The 17,430-nt window shown below is 39.9% G+C and overlaps 1 protein-coding gene across 2 annotated transcripts in view; it reads left to right on the forward strand.

Moving 5' to 3' along the window:
• EFHC2 (EF-hand domain containing 2) overlaps nucleotides 1–17,430 on the forward strand; it is a 63,121-nt gene that overhangs the window by 18,723 nt on the left and 26,968 nt on the right. For both annotated transcript variants that reach the window (XM_074904855.1, XM_074904864.1), the window contains exons 4-8: nucleotides 2,957–3,180; nucleotides 5,960–6,211; nucleotides 7,803–7,901; nucleotides 8,226–8,364; nucleotides 16,559–16,724. In XM_074904855.1, the coding sequence (XP_074760956.1) occupies nucleotides 2,957–3,180; nucleotides 5,960–6,211; nucleotides 7,803–7,901; nucleotides 8,226–8,364; nucleotides 16,559–16,724 (880 nt within the window). The remainder of the gene's footprint in view (nucleotides 1–2,956; nucleotides 3,181–5,959; nucleotides 6,212–7,802; nucleotides 7,902–8,225; nucleotides 8,365–16,558; nucleotides 16,725–17,430) is intronic.

The following is a 17,430-nucleotide window of genomic DNA, read 5'->3' on the forward strand; positions in this document are numbered from 1 at the left end:
CCTAATAAAAGCAAAGGATTGCTACAGATATTATCTTTATAAGACATTTTCCATTAGGAAAGAAATTCTTATCCCTCAGAACAAAATAGGCATGTGTATTATACTTTGAAAAGTGATATGAAAAGCTAGCTGAAGGCTTATTCACCAGTTCTGAAGTGACTATACCCTCAGAAAACGCCTCATATTAGGAAATTGTAAACCATTATATTTTCGCTAAAATGATGGTTCAACTGGATTTGCATTTATGTGGAGGACTGTTCTGATTTAGCACATTATCTGCTGACTTTTGTGGGAGTGACCCAAGGATTAGTCAAAATCAGGTAACATATTTTAAACTATGTGGGTTTGTTAAGGGTAATGTGATGCAGTTTTGCATCATGCTGAAATGTGCTAATTACCATGTCTTCTAACTAATATTTCCATGAGGACGCATCTTAAATACATGTATAAGCATGTTTAAGCAGATAGAGGTTCAAATTTATTTTACAAAGGTCAGTAACCAGAATGTCGGATTTGGTATACGTGAAACACCGGGGTGCTGAACGGGTCTTAAATAATTATTTTAATGGGAACATAAAATAAATCTGCTTTGTTGCTTTATTCCCATGAAAAATTAAGGGTATGTTTTCATTGTAGGAGTTAGAATTTCACAAACAACTCTGATAATGTAGTAGTGGAAGGTATTTCATACAGATTAGTCCTTAGGGAAATAAAGCTAACAATAAAGAATTTCCATGGACTAATTTAGGAATAAGGCCCTTCAAACACCGAACAAAACCACACAGCAATATCTTTCTCCCTCTTCCTCTGCCTCTCTTTATCCCCTCTCCCCCCAGGGCCCCCTCCATCCCCACCTACCTCCAAAACAAAATAGCAGTGCTGGAAAATCATCAAATGGGACTCAGTGGGAAACACTACCAGATGCACAGCTGAAGGGCACTGGAAAGAGATGCAGTTCTGTAGTGAGAGATAATGAGGTAGACCTTTTAGATAATTGTGTCTAATAAACTATTACTGCAGTAGTAGGTTAGTACTGGAATTATTTTTAGGTTTCAGATTTTTGTGTGTTTACTGCAGTTGTCTTGAAGTTGCACCTTTTATAATTACTGTAATTCTAAAGTTGTTGGGAACCTATGGTGTCAAGGAATTATTATAATAGCATGGGTTGGTGGTTCCTGTCTGGTCTTAGCCTGTGGGTATCCACATATGAAGTTGCTGTTAGAGGTGTTGGGGTTGGTAAACACAGCAAAGAGCCTGAGGTTGAAGACTGGACCATCTTGTTACTCTGCAGGGTATTTTCACACAACTATATTGAAGTATTGATGTGGCAAAACTTTCACAGTTGTCCTTTTTGTTCTTTCATAATGTTGAAAAAAAAGAGTTTACTCCCACCTATGCTGATCTGCCATTCTTTGTGAACTCTAACTTCAGTCGGAATAAATCATAGCTTGTCATATCTGCAGCTGCATACCTTTCTTGAAAGTATGTGTTACATATTTGTTTAACCTACTGAGGCTGTAGCTTATAAGTTGTTTCTGAAATATTTGTGGTATCACAAAATTGTTGAAGTTGGAAGAGATATCTTAAGACTGTCTAGTCCAACTTCCCTGCTCCAAGCAGGATCAGCTAGAACCAGATGCCCAAGGCCATGTACAGTTGGGTGTTAAGTATCTCTGTAATGGAGGCTTCACAACCTTTTTGAGCAGCCTGTTCCAGTGTTTGATTGCCCTCACAGTAAAAAAGTGTTTTCTTGTGTTCAGATGGAATTGTATATCTTTTAATTTGTGCCTCTCGTCCTGTAAGTGGGTACCATGGAGAAAAGCCTGGCTTCATCTTCTTCAATCCCTACCATCAGGTTTTTATAAACATTGATAAGTTTTCCTCCCAAGCCATCTGTGTTCCAGGCTGAACCAACCCAGCTCTCTCCACCTTTCCTCATGTGAGAGGTGCTCCAGTCTCTTAATCATCAGCAGTAAGTACTTCTGAAGCATTACCCAATTCATCAGTGTATTTGTGAGTTTTCAGGTGATAGACCAATAGCAGATTCCTTCTCTTTTAATGTGGTAAATGTAAACAAATACAGTACTCTCAGAATAGCAGTCCTTTCATTTAAAGACTATCAATAAGCAAATGTGTGTTCTTTTTTTAACAAAGTTAAAATATCTCTCTTTTTTCTGCTCCTTTACCCTCCCAACCTTTCTCTTCCTTTTGGACAGTGTTCCTGTTAGATTATGGGTTATGAGTTCTTGGCTCTGTATTTTTGAGATGGATTCTTTACTGCAGCCCAGCAATCAGCCCAACTCATCTCTGTTGTTTCTACTTTCAGTGTGCTCCTTAAGGAAGCTCAGTTGAATGTGCCTGCCTCCATACTTGATAGGTCACACTTAGTTCCTTTGTAGGGGAGTTTTTTTTTTCTCTAACCTTAGTTACATATGGTTCTCCTCACCCTGCAGAGAGTACAGAAAAATTTTGTCCCTCCCATGCCCCCCCCCCCGCCCTGTATTTTGCACAACTTTTTGTGTGTTTTATTTTTTAAAGAAAAATCAATTATACTACTGAGTACTGGAGACTTCTGTTGCTTTTCAAAAAAAGTAAAAAAGACTTATCTCTTCATAATGAGAAAGAAGACTTTGAAAAAATACTAACCTTTTATGTTTGCACCGACAAATGGGAATTTATTCCAGTGGTTTCCTGTTTGCTTCAGAAGGTGGTAATTTTCTGTATTAACTTCAGTCAAATACTAGAACTTGAGGTTCCAGAAGACAGTCCGTGTAAAGTTTTGTTGCTAATAAAAAGGATCCTCTTACCTAATAGTTCTTTTGCTGAATGAAGGATGATTTTGTTTATCCCATGTGGCTTCATCTGTTTTGGTCATATCAGCATAGCAAATTAGCAACTCTGTGAAGTGATTCTTAGAGCAAAGGATAATGATGAATTTATTCTAATTCTTTTACAGGAACTATTGTTCGACGGCACCGGATTCCACTTCCACCTCCTCATGAAGATCAGTTCTATACTATAGATCACTTCAATATCAACATAGAAGTAATCCTTTATGCCCGAAAATATAAGATTATAGATTGTGACCAGTTTACAAAAAATTTCCTGAGGAAGATGGGAGTTAGATTAAATCCTCCCACAGGTCGTCCGGATGACCCGTACACCAAAGAGCGACAAAAGGTCAGATGACACAGTAATAGTGAAAACTTGATTTTAATAGAAGTGCCATTGCTATCAGTAACATGCACTGTCTAAAGTATTTCATTAAGAGCAAATAGAAAGTAGCTATTTCAACATAATAAATCCCAAGAGAAAACTTGCTCTTAAAAGTTTTATTATATGACTCACAGTACTAACATAGTGAAGTCTCAAATATAACTGATTTTATCCTGCTGTGTTCACACACCTTTTGAAACAGAACAAGATTAATTGGTAAAAATAAAATAAAGCTTTCAGTATTAAATAGAAAAGAAAAAAACAGACGTATGATATGTTCTACAAACGTTTTTGCTTTAGCTAATTTAATGATAATAAACACTTTTAAAGTGTTTAAAGGAAGATCTAATTGGAATTGTGATTCAAGCACATCCATGGCTTTCTGCAGACTTACTTGGTCTATTCATATGTCATCCTTCATCTCTATGTTATTAACAGCTCTTTGCATGTGTAAAGCAAATTCTTCTGCCACACAGAACCCAGCACACTGCAGTTTTAGGGTTTTATTTGAACGCACTTCCCTCTTTTATAAGTATATGGGAACACATACACACCTCCTCCTAAAATCTCACTCACACCTCCTAGATGCCATGTGGATTCCCCTCTGCAGTATTTGGGGTTTTTTCTCTGGGAATAGTAGTGGGAGTGATATTTTCTGTAGGGTATAATGACAGTTTCTTTCAGTTCTGTTTTCCTTGATTAATATGAGTGTAGATGGCACTGTATTTTTCTCTTGACGTGGACTGCTGGCCCATGATATGCATCATGTTATGATAGATCCAGCCTAGTAGTACCCTGAAAGCCACAAATACTCCTGTGTCTGTGCATTCAACTTAATCCTCCTACTGAGAAAACTGCTGCAGGTCTCAGCAGCAAAAATGGAAGGTAATTATGACTGAGATGTGCAGGACAATTTGCATGTATCTGAGGCACTCTCAGGCCAACGTGTTGGTTTCACTTCATTCATGCTTTCAGGCTTTTTGCAGTTCCCCAGTGAAAAGTAGTATTTGTAATACATCTCCTGGTTCAGTGTAGTGGTGATTTAGGCTGGCTATGTGTTGCTTTTCCCTTAATCAGGCCTTGTAGGTAACGGGTATATATTAACACATGTGGAGTTGTCTTGATATTGGCAGACTGTGTAAACATTATATAAGGTACTGCATAACCTGCTTAGATTTTTTTTTTAAACAAGCAAAACTTTCAAGTGTTGTGCATATGTGTGCCTAAAGAGAATGGAGAAGGGGAAATGGTTTGAGAAATAAGAGCATCAAGAGACCAAAAATTACTGAAATCTATGTCTTACTTTCTCAGTTGTTGAGAAATTACAGAAAAGTTATCTAGCAAATTCTGGCTGCTTTATGCGTTCACTTCCCTGTGACTAATTTGTGGAAGGTAATTTTTTTTTTATTTATTAAGGGTGGATTTCTCTGTGCCGTTTTGAGCAAAATTAAATCGGTTTGCACCAGACTCCTAATAGAAGGCCAGAAAATGAAGGTACAAAGGAAAGTAAGGAATGTGATGATAGAAAATGAGACCAATGAAAAATGTAGCAAAGCCCTTAGATTCATATTTCTGTATTGCTGGAGATGATATCCCACGGATGATGATGTTATCTGTCTCTGTGGCTGTATTTGGTCTCATTGTATCTTCAAGGGTCGGGAAGGAAAGATGGTACTGAGATGGTGAATACCCAAGTTGCATGAGCATGATGATGCCTGAAATGCAAAGAGTGCTGCAGATCAGCAGGGACATTTGCAGGCAAAACTTGGTTCTGCCCTCCTTTTTTTGATCTGATGCTCTGGAAGAACAAGCCTTTTCCCTCTCAGATTTTTAAGGCCAGATGTATCGATGGATAAATTTAGACAATGATATAAACTGCCCATAGTCAACAGTTCTTTCTGTTCAGATGGTTTGGTTTACATTGTCTGACTGATGTCTGTCACCATTCCTCTTTGGAAGCAATTTTGGAGATTTTTGTAGATTAGAAGGACTGTCTTGTCCCTTTAGCCCACTTTGGACACTGTTTATATATGTGACTGTAACTAACAGTATGTAAATGCAGCCCTTGGATTGGATCATCGTCCTGGGATCCGATTTAATGCAGTGCTACTGGTTTTGCAGCAGCTGTAACTGTGGATAACATCTTGTCATAGATCACACCAGCTGGAATGTATCTTTAGTTGGAGATGTCCTATTCCTTTTCAGACCTATGGGTGTATATTGAGAGGAGAACATACATGCCCAGTACCTGCTAACTGTATAGCATAAATCAAAAGTTAATAAACTATGATTTAAAGATAAAAGAAAGAAAACACCAAAGGGAAAAGAACAATTAATTCTTCATAACACATCATTTATAAAAAATAATTTTTATGGAAGTAAATCAGGAAGGGTGATGCTATTTGGAGTTGTAGTGATCTGATTACCATGGGCAATTTCTTGAAAACTGAGCTGTGCTATAAATAATTTAACAATTCTCTGATCTGAAGGACCTTATTGCAAGAAAAACAAGGATCAAAACCAATCCAAAATTGTTTTCATGTATTTTCTGAGGGCACAGCAACCCTGTAAGTAGTTCTTTGTTAATGGCATAAATAGTGTTTCATGTATTGTAATTGTGTGGTGTTATTTGAAAATCCTAAAGGCATGTCGTAAGATTAGATGTTACTCTGCAGGTTGGTGTCCTGTTTTTAAGAGCAAATAACTAAAAAGGTGTTTCTTTTAATTTCTGCTTTATCTGCAGATTCTGGACAGTATGAAGCCATTGCGCCCTTATGAGCGCATTGACGCTTTGAAACAATTTCTGGACCACGATGGACGTGTTTTACGTTTTTTCTGTGTGTGGGATGACCCACAATCCATGTTTCATGACCCACGGGAACTTGTTCTGCACTATTATTTGTCTGATGATACTATTGATATAAAAGAAATTATACCAGTAAACTCAGGCCGGGATGCAGTTCCACTTTTCCTCAGAAGAGATAAGCTTCCAAAGGTGAGGAAGGAAAATTTCAGCTTATTTCAAATTCTTCAGCTAATGAAGAAGTATTAAATGCCTTCTTTTGAAAATCCTGTATTAGTATTGTAGTAGTACTTAGAAAGTGTTATCAGAGTATTAATCATAAATGCATGATTTAGGTTTTGCACACATTGATATAATAGCTTAATAAGTGATGGAATAAAATAAGTTTAGGCTTGTTGTTCTTAAATTAAAAGGAGAGAATTTAGGCAGAAAGATACCCTGTGATTTCCTTTCTCCCATATTAGTATATTAAGATAAATGTATTAATAAAGCTCTACAGTAATGGAAGTCCAGAAAATTAATTAATATTGATAGATAAACTGAGGTGAATTCAGATTTGATCCATATAACTTATATTTGGAACCTTTGGAAAAGTCCAGGTTTAGTATTCCGTAACATTACTTCTTTGTAGCAAATCTAGAGTGATTTCATAAAACTGAGTACCTAGATTTGGGACCTTATGCAAAGCTAGTTAAAATCAAGAGGAATCCATGAATACGCTTTGTCAGGCATTAATCAGGTGCTTATATGAGAAGGCTTCTCTCAGAGAAATCTTCAAGGGGTTTGAGTCCTCTGTAACCTATAATAATTTATTATGATTATAAAATTAATGAGCTGGATACACTTCTGATTCTGATCCTGATGACAGAATAACATCAGCCCACAGCAGAAGTGAAATACTGGGGAATCTCTTCCCTACTTTCCTTCTAAGACTGGTAATATATTTGTGATGCCATAGATGTACATGAGATTTTATACTAAAAAAATAACAGCAAAAAGAGTAAACTTTTCTCGCCTTGTGCATCCTGTGTTCTGAGATGCCGATTTAGCAGTGGCTCTATGTTAACAGACCCCTTCTACCACTGAAGAGCATGTTGCAATTTTAAGGGCTGGCTTCTGCCCTTGAATTCAGTGGAAATGTTGAGAAAGACCAGCAGAAGAGATCAGTCAAAAGTTGGGGTGTCAGGGAAGGTGGTAAGACAAAATAACCCACTTTGGTTACCCTGCATCAGCAGTTTGTTCATAATTTTTTAAAATGTAATGTGTTTGTGTATTAAGTTAGATATTACTGGGATAAATTACTATTGTAATTTTGAAACTCAGAATAGTAAGAAAAAATACTGAAATTTTTGCCAAGAGAATCATGCTGACTTGAATACCCTGTATTTGTGCAGTTGTTAGCACTGTAGGACAAGCCCTGAGTTCTTTTGCATGTTTTTATAATTATTACCAATCAAAATAATAGCCTGTAGCGCAGATGTTGACAACCATGTGCTACATTGGGTGTGCTACCCTTTGCTTTCTGTTTGCTTCCAAGAAAAAACAAACTTTACTTGGATACACAGTCAGATTCTGAATGCTTCCTCTGGTATACGTACTGGCTTTTGACATATACACTGGCTTTTATGTTTGGTGGTGTAATCTTACCTTAGAATTTATGAAAAATTCTCCCAAGAAAATACAATATCAGTCAGTCTGTAAAAACCTGCTAGTTCTAAGGTAACTGTGTTCTCTTTCTTCACTGTTGACTGTATTTCTTAAGAGTTGGTCTCTTTTCTTGCAGTACGCTCCCACCGGGCTGTATCAGCCAGGCACAATCACCAGTCGCACTGTTCTCAATGTGTTGGGAAAGTTTGGCCATTACATTCTGGACAATCGTAAGGTCAGATATTACTGAATGCCTCCAGCTGTTGAATGTCTTTATAGTAGTTTTTGTAATTTCTGTGGTTGTTATCCTCTACAACAAAGAGAGTTATTTATAAAATTGTGTTGCCACTGGAGAATAGCTCAAATGAAAACTACTGAGATTGACTCTATGTAAATTCCACATTTGTGGAAGTGAAGTAGCTTGGGGTGAAAAATACTTGTAAATGGACTATGAAGGTTATATTCGAAATCACATGCACTAAATGACCTAGATTTTAAGAAACGTTTTGGGATTCTGAGATTTATAAAGCTGCTGTATAAATGTTCCCTCTTTTATTAGACAGGAGCAGTGCATCAGGAATTTTACAGAGACAGTGACCTGAAAATAGGGGCAGTAATTAATGTTTGGGGAAGGAAGATAATACTCTGTGATTGTGATGAATTCACTAAAGAATATTACAGGACACGGTATGGAATCGGTAAGTAGTGATAATTATCCTTTCCTTACGAGCATTTTTATACTTCTGAGTTTGACAGAGCTGTCTTCAAATTTTATTACTGACAAAACATGTTCATTAAAACTTTTAGCAATAACAATCTGTCGTAGGCTGTTAACAGCAAAGCAGTAATTTTGCAGGTGATCCAGAAGGGCTTTCTTATATGTTACTCTATTGAAAACTAACACATAATGTACATGTTCTGTTCCTAACTGCATCTGTTATAAAACTAGAATGACAAAATAGTCATATGGATAGTATCTTCTTTTCTCTCAGTTCTTCTTCTCTCCTTCCTCCTCCCATTCCAATAGCTGTGTTTGCAGTCAGAAGATAATAAAGAGCATGTAGTGAGTGGGTAGGTAGAATGAGTTCAATTATTCCCCATTATACTATGTTTCATTTTATGTGGATGTCAGAATCCTCATTTAATAAGATTTTCTGACACGACAGTAGCAGTCTATCACACTATTGGTTTTTACAATGCAGTTTTGTGTATTCTAGACCATTAGAGTATGTATCCTGGGAAGTTTCAGCACTGAATTCTGGAAACATTTAGCAACTATGCCCAGAATGGAAAAGCATTTTGAAGATGTCTAATAGGGGCTTTCGTTTATCTGTCTTTGAATTCCCTCAGTCAGACTTGCTAATGGTTCTATTATGGACATCTTCCTGCAGAAACGACTTCGTTAATTTCTGGCAGTTTATTCATTCTGTAAATATAGCTGAGTGTCTGACTGTTCAGAGATGGCTGGAAGAATCCTACCATGGCCTCTCTCTGACACTGTGAAACAAAACACCCGAGTAGACTATTTCTTTCAGCTTGACTTGTGACCAGATAGAGTGTAGTGTTGGGATCAAAGTTTGTCTGCTGCATTGGGGGAAAATTAAATGATGCAGCACTGCCATTAAAACACTAGATTTCTTAATTGTCAAAACATATCTCATTAGAACTTTTTTAATAATAGCTTGGCATGTCTGTACCAAAATAAATATTTTCTTATACTAGCCAGTGTGTGAGGAAGTCATATTCAATAACCATAGTATTATCTATAATAATAGTGAGTTTAACTCCAGAGATGCAAAATAGGGGGTTCTTCCCTGAGAATTTCTTCAGCCAAGACTGCTGCCGCTATTTGGCAGCAATATCCTCTGTCTGAGCAAAATATCCTGTAACAGTGAATGGGGATTTCTTACTCACAGCAGGCAATAAATGAAATGCAGCTGACCATTCCGTATCAACCAAGCTACGCAACAAAGCATTACACAAATGCAGAGGCTCTTCTCCTCCTGTAATGCTGGCTCAGTAATTACTGGTCATGTCTGTTACAGTTAGGCGGTTTGCAAGTTAGGAGAACTCAGAAGGTGCTGATGTGCAAAATTCTAGAAAATTTGGACCATAGGTGATCTAGTCCATTCCCACTGTTCTGAGGCAGAACAGTGTATATATATAGATTGTCACTGAGTGGTGTTTGTACAGCCTTTTATCAGCATCCTCCAGTAGAGGAGATTTCTTTGCTTCCTGAGGTATCTTGTCCTAATCTTATAGTTACAAATGCCGCTGAATAGCTGCTCTGAAACTGGTTTGTGTACACTGAGAGAGTTAACTTTTTTGTCCTACCTTTGTTGGACTTGGAGAACAACTGCTCAGTACCCTCTTTTTGTAACAAACTTGTACATATTTGAACGCTATTCCAATACAGCATCTTACCAACCAACCCGGCCATTTGCTGTGAGGTGAAACCCTTCAGTCTTTCTCCATAGTCCATTCTTTTATATCTGTGATCATTTTTGGTTTTTTCTCAATGCTCTCTCCAGTTTCTCTGTCTCCTTAACAAAGAGCACACAAAGAAGTGCTCTAGCTGAGATCCTTGGGAAACTGGGAAGGTTTTGCACAGCCCTTTAAGGATACATGATGGCAGAGACTCTGTCTAACACGAAGAAACCCCATCCATGTTGATGCAACTTGTCTTGTTTACAGAAAATACATGGTTTCTTAGAGCTAAGAGATTCTCACAATTTGCTGTGAAATTCTTTCCTGCTTTCCCCATCAGGATTAAAAAGATGTAGGTATGACTTTTTAACTAGAAGGGTCTAGGAGTACAATCAAGGTAGTTTTTGGCTTAGAAGCAGGTTTTGAGAGAGAAAGGGTGAGGGTTCACCTTTTATTCTTAGTGAGTTAGAAATTTTGTTTGTGTCTGGTGGACGTGCAAGGTACTCTCAGTGGGCTCAGTCCCACAAAGTGCCTGGCATTCTGCTCCCATCCAATTAAACACTGAAACGTGCTTAATTGCAGTTTGAGTCCAGGGAGACCATTTACTTGAGTAAGAGTAAGCAAGTGGATAAATTAGTTCTTACATCAAGGCACAGTGCTCAGCACCTGATGGCATCAATCCAGCTGTTTGTTATTGTGTTTTCAGATTACTCCAATTTATACTCTTCTGCCAAAGCCATTAAAGAGGCTGACATTTATTTTTGACTCTGCAGTTTCAGCATAAGTTACTTGCCAATGGAATTTGCCATTTAGGAGAATGAAGGGCAGTTTAGATTTCCCTTGAGGTGCATGATTATGATATTTGATCTATTTCCAATGTTAGTTTTGCTTGTTTTACTCTTTATACTGTTTGTGAAAAGCAAAGGAGAGCTTTTCCATGGGTAAACAATAGCTAATGCCCTTCAATAGGAAGCTAATGACATTACTGTCATCTAGCAGTGCTATGAATGCAAGAGAAAATGCCTTAATGTGTAATATTATCTGTCCAGACTTGCTAGTGCGGCCTCAGAGGAGGAAAAAAATACTCTATAGCCATGTAGGTGTTGTGGTCACCCAGGTGAAACATGAAATATACTGATGTGCAGATGGGGGAAGCTGCTACCCGTTCTCACTAAATACAGTATCTTAGCACAGAGTTGAGTATAAAGTGTTCTTTCTTAAATATCAGATTGTTCCTGAAGGAACAAAACCAGTAAAATCTGGTTTCCTACTGATTTTTATTCAGTGTCCCAGCACTTCCCAAGCCTGTCTGTTATGCCTTTTCATAGCACCCTGCAATCCCTCTCCTGTCCCAGCTCTCCTCGCCCTCCCACCCCCTCATTTCTCAGGCTCCCTCTCTGACCTGGGCAGAGCAGCGTGCGGGGTGATCGGCTGGCCAGTATATGTGTGCTTTTGGCCAGGCAGCTGCTGCTGGATAACAGCTGACTTCTTGCTTTTCCCTCAGTGGGGGCATTAAAGCCTGCTGCCAATTTTCACTAGACTTGTCAGAGATCAGAATCTCTCTGGCGTCTAACCTCTCTGCTACATGCAGTGGAGACTGAGCAGTGGCTTCTAAATATACTTGTGCATTTACAGATGCCTTTTTTCCTCAGGTAACTGGAATAATCAAGAAGTAAGACACTGAAAAAGGAGATTTTCTTTAAATCAGAGTACACAGTCATGTTTTAGCTGCATGGATGGTTCTGTGAGCATTAGATTTTCTTTAATGCTGCTTGTAAAAGTTGTGAAGATGGTGGTATTGTCTTCTTATTTTACTGCTTACCTAAACTGTGAAACAGAGTCTCACAAAAACCAGGTCTCAGCTGTTTGTTATACATCTCTTATTATGTATAGAAACATCATGTTATCAATGTCATCCCTCCATATTGTCCAAGGCTAGTGAGGTTTCTCTCCCCTGTCCTTGTCCATAATGCTCAGAGGTGTCTGTCTTCCTCTGAAGGTAGAATTTCTTGCCTGCCTGCTATATACTGATATTCAGTACGGTTATCACTCTAATCCAAAATATGTAGCACTTGACTCTTCCTTGAAATACAATTTTATCTCACACATGAGGGTTTTCCTACAGTTCTTTGATTGAGGGCGGAAGGTATTTTACAATGTACACCAAAATCATATAGTGTCTATTGAAACTGAAAGCAGACAAGGTCATTCAAGCTGGTTTAATGCGGCCTCTGTGGCAACAAATTCTTGAGGAATTTAGTTTTTCTTACTAAGAAGACTTTCTATCTTCAAATTGTTTATATGCTAAAAATGTGGCTGGAGCTGTTTTGTTTCTTGCTGTTCCCAGTGCTTGTTAAAATCTCACTCAGGTTTTGATGTTGTGAGAAAAAGTTGCTAGTATGTGGTGCATGTTTGATATGGTGGGTGAGATAAAGCCCCTAGTGCCAGCCTATCTCTTGCTGAGCATCAACTGATGAAGTAACAGGGGTGAAACTGTCCACGGGGAAAATATCTGCGCTATTCTGTCTGGAAGTAGAAATTTGTAATCCTGGACTTTCAATTTATGCTCTACCCACAGTAAATTCGCACTGAGAATGTTAGGGCCTGGAAGAAGAGAGCATTGATTCCTTTTTCCAGGCTGGACAGAGGTAATTTTCTTAAGAAACAGTGATATCCTGGAGAGGAGTGCGTTAGGTGTGTAAGTGCAAGCTGTCTGTCTGATTCTACCCTAATGGTGTGTGGCAGAGCAGAGACGATAGTAGTTTTGAGCTCGGTTATGGCTATTAGTCTACTGCACCTAGCTGGCTGTTCAAAAGTTGCAGAAATTAGTTTATAACTAATTTTGTAAACTGTGTTTTTCCATGGTAATTTCTGTCTGAATTTTGATTCACGGGAGAGAATCTGAATATGTAATCCTTTAAAATCCTGGAAACTGTAGGTGGCACAAGGCTGGATGTTTGCATTGTTTTCTTTAGTGAATCTGAATGAAGAAAGGTCTTTTTACTTCGGGGAGAGGATGGGAACCAAAGTACTGAACTTCTGTTTGGTCTTTGTTTACTCCAAACTTGGGTTGTGAGGGATTTAACATAGTCTCTGGGGCTAACAATATATTCCTCTTTAGTTCCCTTCTGGTTTATAAATCTAATTTTGATCCACGTGTCCTAAAGTGCATACAAAGGGAAATGCTTTAGCATTTCTTAATGAATGCCTTATGCGTGAGTGTCAATGTGGGTACGCTGTGACCCGCATGTAAGCACAGCAGCTTGGCTGTAGAGTTTATCAGTTCAGGGGGTGTCCCGGCTCCCCCGGCGCTTTTGGCAGGAAGCGTGTTATTTGCAACCGTGCAAAGGGAAGGGGCTTGTTTCTGTTACAAACCTCCGGGAGAAAACACTAGTGCAGATTTACATATTGCCCAATTTAAAAAAAAAAAAAAAAAAAGTTACGGTTTGTAACCAGCAGGACGACCCTCACGAGAAGAGCCGCAGCCCCCGAACTGGGCGCTGAGGGGAGGCCGCGGGAAGCGGCGCGAGGGCGGCCGCCGGCCCCGACGCACGGCCACTAGGTGGCGCTGTGGGAGCGCGGGAACGGCCGGCCGGAGCGGGCACACTGTGCGTGAGTGTGCGTGTGTCTCTGGGTGTGTGTGTGTCTGTGTGTGTCTGTGTGTGTGTCTGTGAGTCTGTGTGCCTGTGTGTGTGTGTCTGCGTGTGTCTGTGTCTCTGTGTGTGTGTGGCTGTGTGTGGCTGTGTGTGTGTCTCTGTGTGTGTGTGTCTCTCTGTGTGTGTCTGTGAGTCTGTGTGTGTGTCTCTGTGTCTGTCTGTGTCTGTGTGTGTGTGTGTCTGTGTGTGTGTCTGTGTGTGTGTGTGTCTGTGTGTGTGTGTGTCTGCGTGTGTCTGTGTTTGTGTCTCTGTGTGTCTGTGTCTCTGTGTGTCTGTGTGTGTGTGTCTGTGTGTGTCTGTGTGTGTGTCTCTATCTCTGTGTGTGTCTGTGTCTGTGTGTCTGTGTGTCTGTGTGTGTGTGTCTGTGTCTGTGTATCTGTGTGTGTGTGTCTGTGTCTGTGTCTCTATCTCTGTGTGTGTCTGTGTGTGTGCGTCTGTGTGTGTGTGTTCTGTCGTCTGTGCTCCGTGAGCGTCGCGACAGGGATTGCGTCTGTAGGTTGGGGAACGTGGCGCCCCGGCAGTGTCTCGCGAGGCGGTTTTGCCGCAGACAGCATTTAGAAAGCGGTGTCTGGGGGCGTGTGTGCGTGCACACGTGCTCTTCCGTGGGGAAGGTCGCTTTGAAAACTCCTGAATGGGCTTGGCCTTTGTACTTCTGCAGCGCAGAAAGGGCACATGCAGCTTTTGTGGAGAAAAATGTTGGCATGGTTTTGCAAAACCCTCTTTTGACTGATTAAGGTGAAGGTATTAGTTTTTCAAGTCAGGCCATATTCTTCTAAGAGATGAAGGCCAAAGGAAATCTCATTGTGTTTTAAGGTTAAAGAAAAACTTTGACATCTGAATGCATTCTATGTTTTTCAACTTTATACTGCTGTTAGGCAAGTCACGGTATGTTGCCTTGATCTTCTAATATAACCATGTTTAAAACATCTTAATCACAAATCGATTCAGAAAAAGTCCCAAATGACAACAGTTTCGTCATATGCGCTGAAACCCGTGCTACAAGTTTAGGTTATTAATTTATCTTCAGTTCTGGGTAGAAACGGTAAATTTTAAAGGAAAAACCTTTATTTCATGGGATCCACTTCTATTTGCTGGTCACTTATATCACTCTGCCCCCTGGGCTGTGGTTTGTGATCCCTCTTCTTCCAGTTTGCCTCATGTTTGTCTTTCACTTACTAGCCCAGCCAGCCACCCCTTCTTCAGGGCAGCATCTCCAGCCCACCCAGGTGTGGAGCCACTCCATGTGGGCAGTACTGCGCCAGTTGGCTCTGACCTTCTTACTGTACCTCTGTTGGTGTGGGCAGCACTCTGACGGTTGTAGGTGGCAGCAAGCTGGGCTTGGGGCCACAGCAAAGAGGGCCAGCTGCAGCCTGGGCTGCCTAAAAATTGAGGAAAGTGACTATCACCCTCTGTTCACTGTTCATTAGATCTCTTCAAGGTACTGTGTCCCCTTTTGGGTCTGCTGTGACAGGAAAGACATGGACCAGCCAGGGCAAGTTCAGGGGAGGCCCCAGGACAGTCAGGGCTGAGGAACACTCGGGAGCAGGGCTTGCTCAGCCCCAGGAGGGCCCCAGGTGGCCACCTGTACCCACCCATGGGGAAGTTGCTGAGACCAGGCAGCCTGGCTCTTCATCTGTGACACAGTGGGAAGGCATGAGGCAACATGCATGAGTGGAAGCAAGAGGCTATCAGGAAAAACTTTCCTCCCCGGGGCAGGCTGCCAGAGCAGGCTGTGCAGGCTCTGTCCTGGGAGGTATTGAGCCCCAGCTGGACACAGCCCTGAGCAGCCTGGTCTGGCCTGGGGCTGACCCTGTCCTGAGCAGGACACCACACCAGAGACCTCCCCATCCAACCTGAATTATTCTGTGTTCCTATATTTATGTCTTCCTTTGCCTCAGGTCTGCCCATTTCCTTTCTCCCATATACAAGTTACTTTCTTCCTCTCACCCTTTCCGTTTTCCATTAACCTTATCTAACCAGCAGACTGCATTACTCTGTTGAAGTTTCATGTGAACCCCACTGGCAGCTGGAAGCTGTGCTGTGGTGAAAGAGCAGTGCAGGGAAACAACAATGGTACAGCGACATTGTCACCAAGAGAGGAGTAAGGAGGGACCATAGGGCAGCAGGGCTTTTGGGAGCAACCCCTATGGGAAGTGAGTGCAGGTCTCTGATCAGACATGTCAGCTGAGTCAGGAGAGCTCCTGCTGTGTATCTGGGTCAGTGAGGACCATTCATCACTGCAAGGAAATACTTAAGACTGGGAAAGATGAGGAAAAACAAAGCTTCTGACACTGGATAAAGTGAGATGTGGACTGAAGCTATTGGCTTCAGTGTACCAAAGTCTTATCACATATGTATGATTTAAATAATGAATAAAATCTTATTTAGTTATGTATTTATTTTCCTCTGGCAAAAAGCAGAGGGCAGGAAACTCATAAGCCAAGTATTTACTTAATCATATTTCCTGAAAGGATAAAACTAAAAAATTAATTTAGAATTGTTAATTTATTATTTTATCCCATTTTGAAACGATACTTGTCTTTCCTTTTGCATGTGTAATTTAATGATATTTGTCAAACATTTTAGGATTATGGATTAAATCCTGAAACCCTTGAAGAAACAATAATTTCGCTGTTGGCTTTTAAGGAGTCTTTTTCTACCCTGTAACAGTAGGAGGGATCCTGGTTTGACTTTGATCAGTGTTCTGTTACAGAAATAGGCTAATAAGTATTGATACTGAAAATTTAAATCCTTAGTGGAATGGCTTCATCAGAACAGTAATAAATAAGTCTTGCTGTCTTTGTTGTAGAGGATTTCACTCCAGTTCCGTTTAAGGCCCCAACACCGCCAAAACCAGAAAAAATGTTTCCTCCTTATACTGGATTTGGTTCTGAAGAGGATTCTCTGTGCTCCTGTATGGGTCTGCTTCCCAAGCCTCCCCAAAAAGATTTTAAGAAATTCATGGAGAAAGACAGGTATTTCAGTGAAAAATAACTCCAACTTTGTAAATTATATCTTTTTGTGAGGAAGATAAATGTTAAGTAGAGGTGTCAATTTTTAACAAAATACTCAGCTCATCAGACTTCTAAGGAACAGGTGCATGAGGACTGGTTTAGTGACATTGTATTCCAGTTTTCTCTGAACTCAACAAAATTTCTCCTTTGAAAAGGCAAATATTATGATCCTCCCATCCCCTAACTTCTTCCCTTCTGCTGTCTTCAGTGGGAGTTTGATGGAAGTCTTAGTCCAGGAATTAGTGAGGAATTTTGTATGCTTCAGCAGTCCAACACTGATTTGTTTTTCTGTTTGACTTTCTGGCATTTACTTTTTTTGTCTGCTGAATTTAATGTAGTTTACTATAGCTATATTAAAGTATTAACCCTTTACTTTCCATTGTGAAATGGTTTGTCAGGCAGTGGTTATTGAAGCTCAAGTGGAAAGCAAAGTCACATGCTAGAATTTCACCTGTAGAACCTCTGTGAAAGAAGAAAGCTATTAGAAAAAAGCTTGGGAACGTATTGATAGTGCATATAGTGGTACTGTAAATCCTTTAAAAAACGATCACTTAGCAAATATCCAACTAGCGGGCCTGATTTTGTGGAGATAATCCTAGTGTGTATTGCTATTCAGAATTTGATCTGAAAATATACATACCTAAATGTGTCCTTCCTTTATAAATTT

The sequence above is a fragment of the Athene noctua genome, chromosome 1 (genome assembly GCF_965140245.1).
Source record: "Athene noctua chromosome 1, bAthNoc1.hap1.1, whole genome shotgun sequence".
NCBI classification, from domain to species: Eukaryota; Metazoa; Chordata; class Aves; order Strigiformes; family Strigidae; genus Athene; species Athene noctua.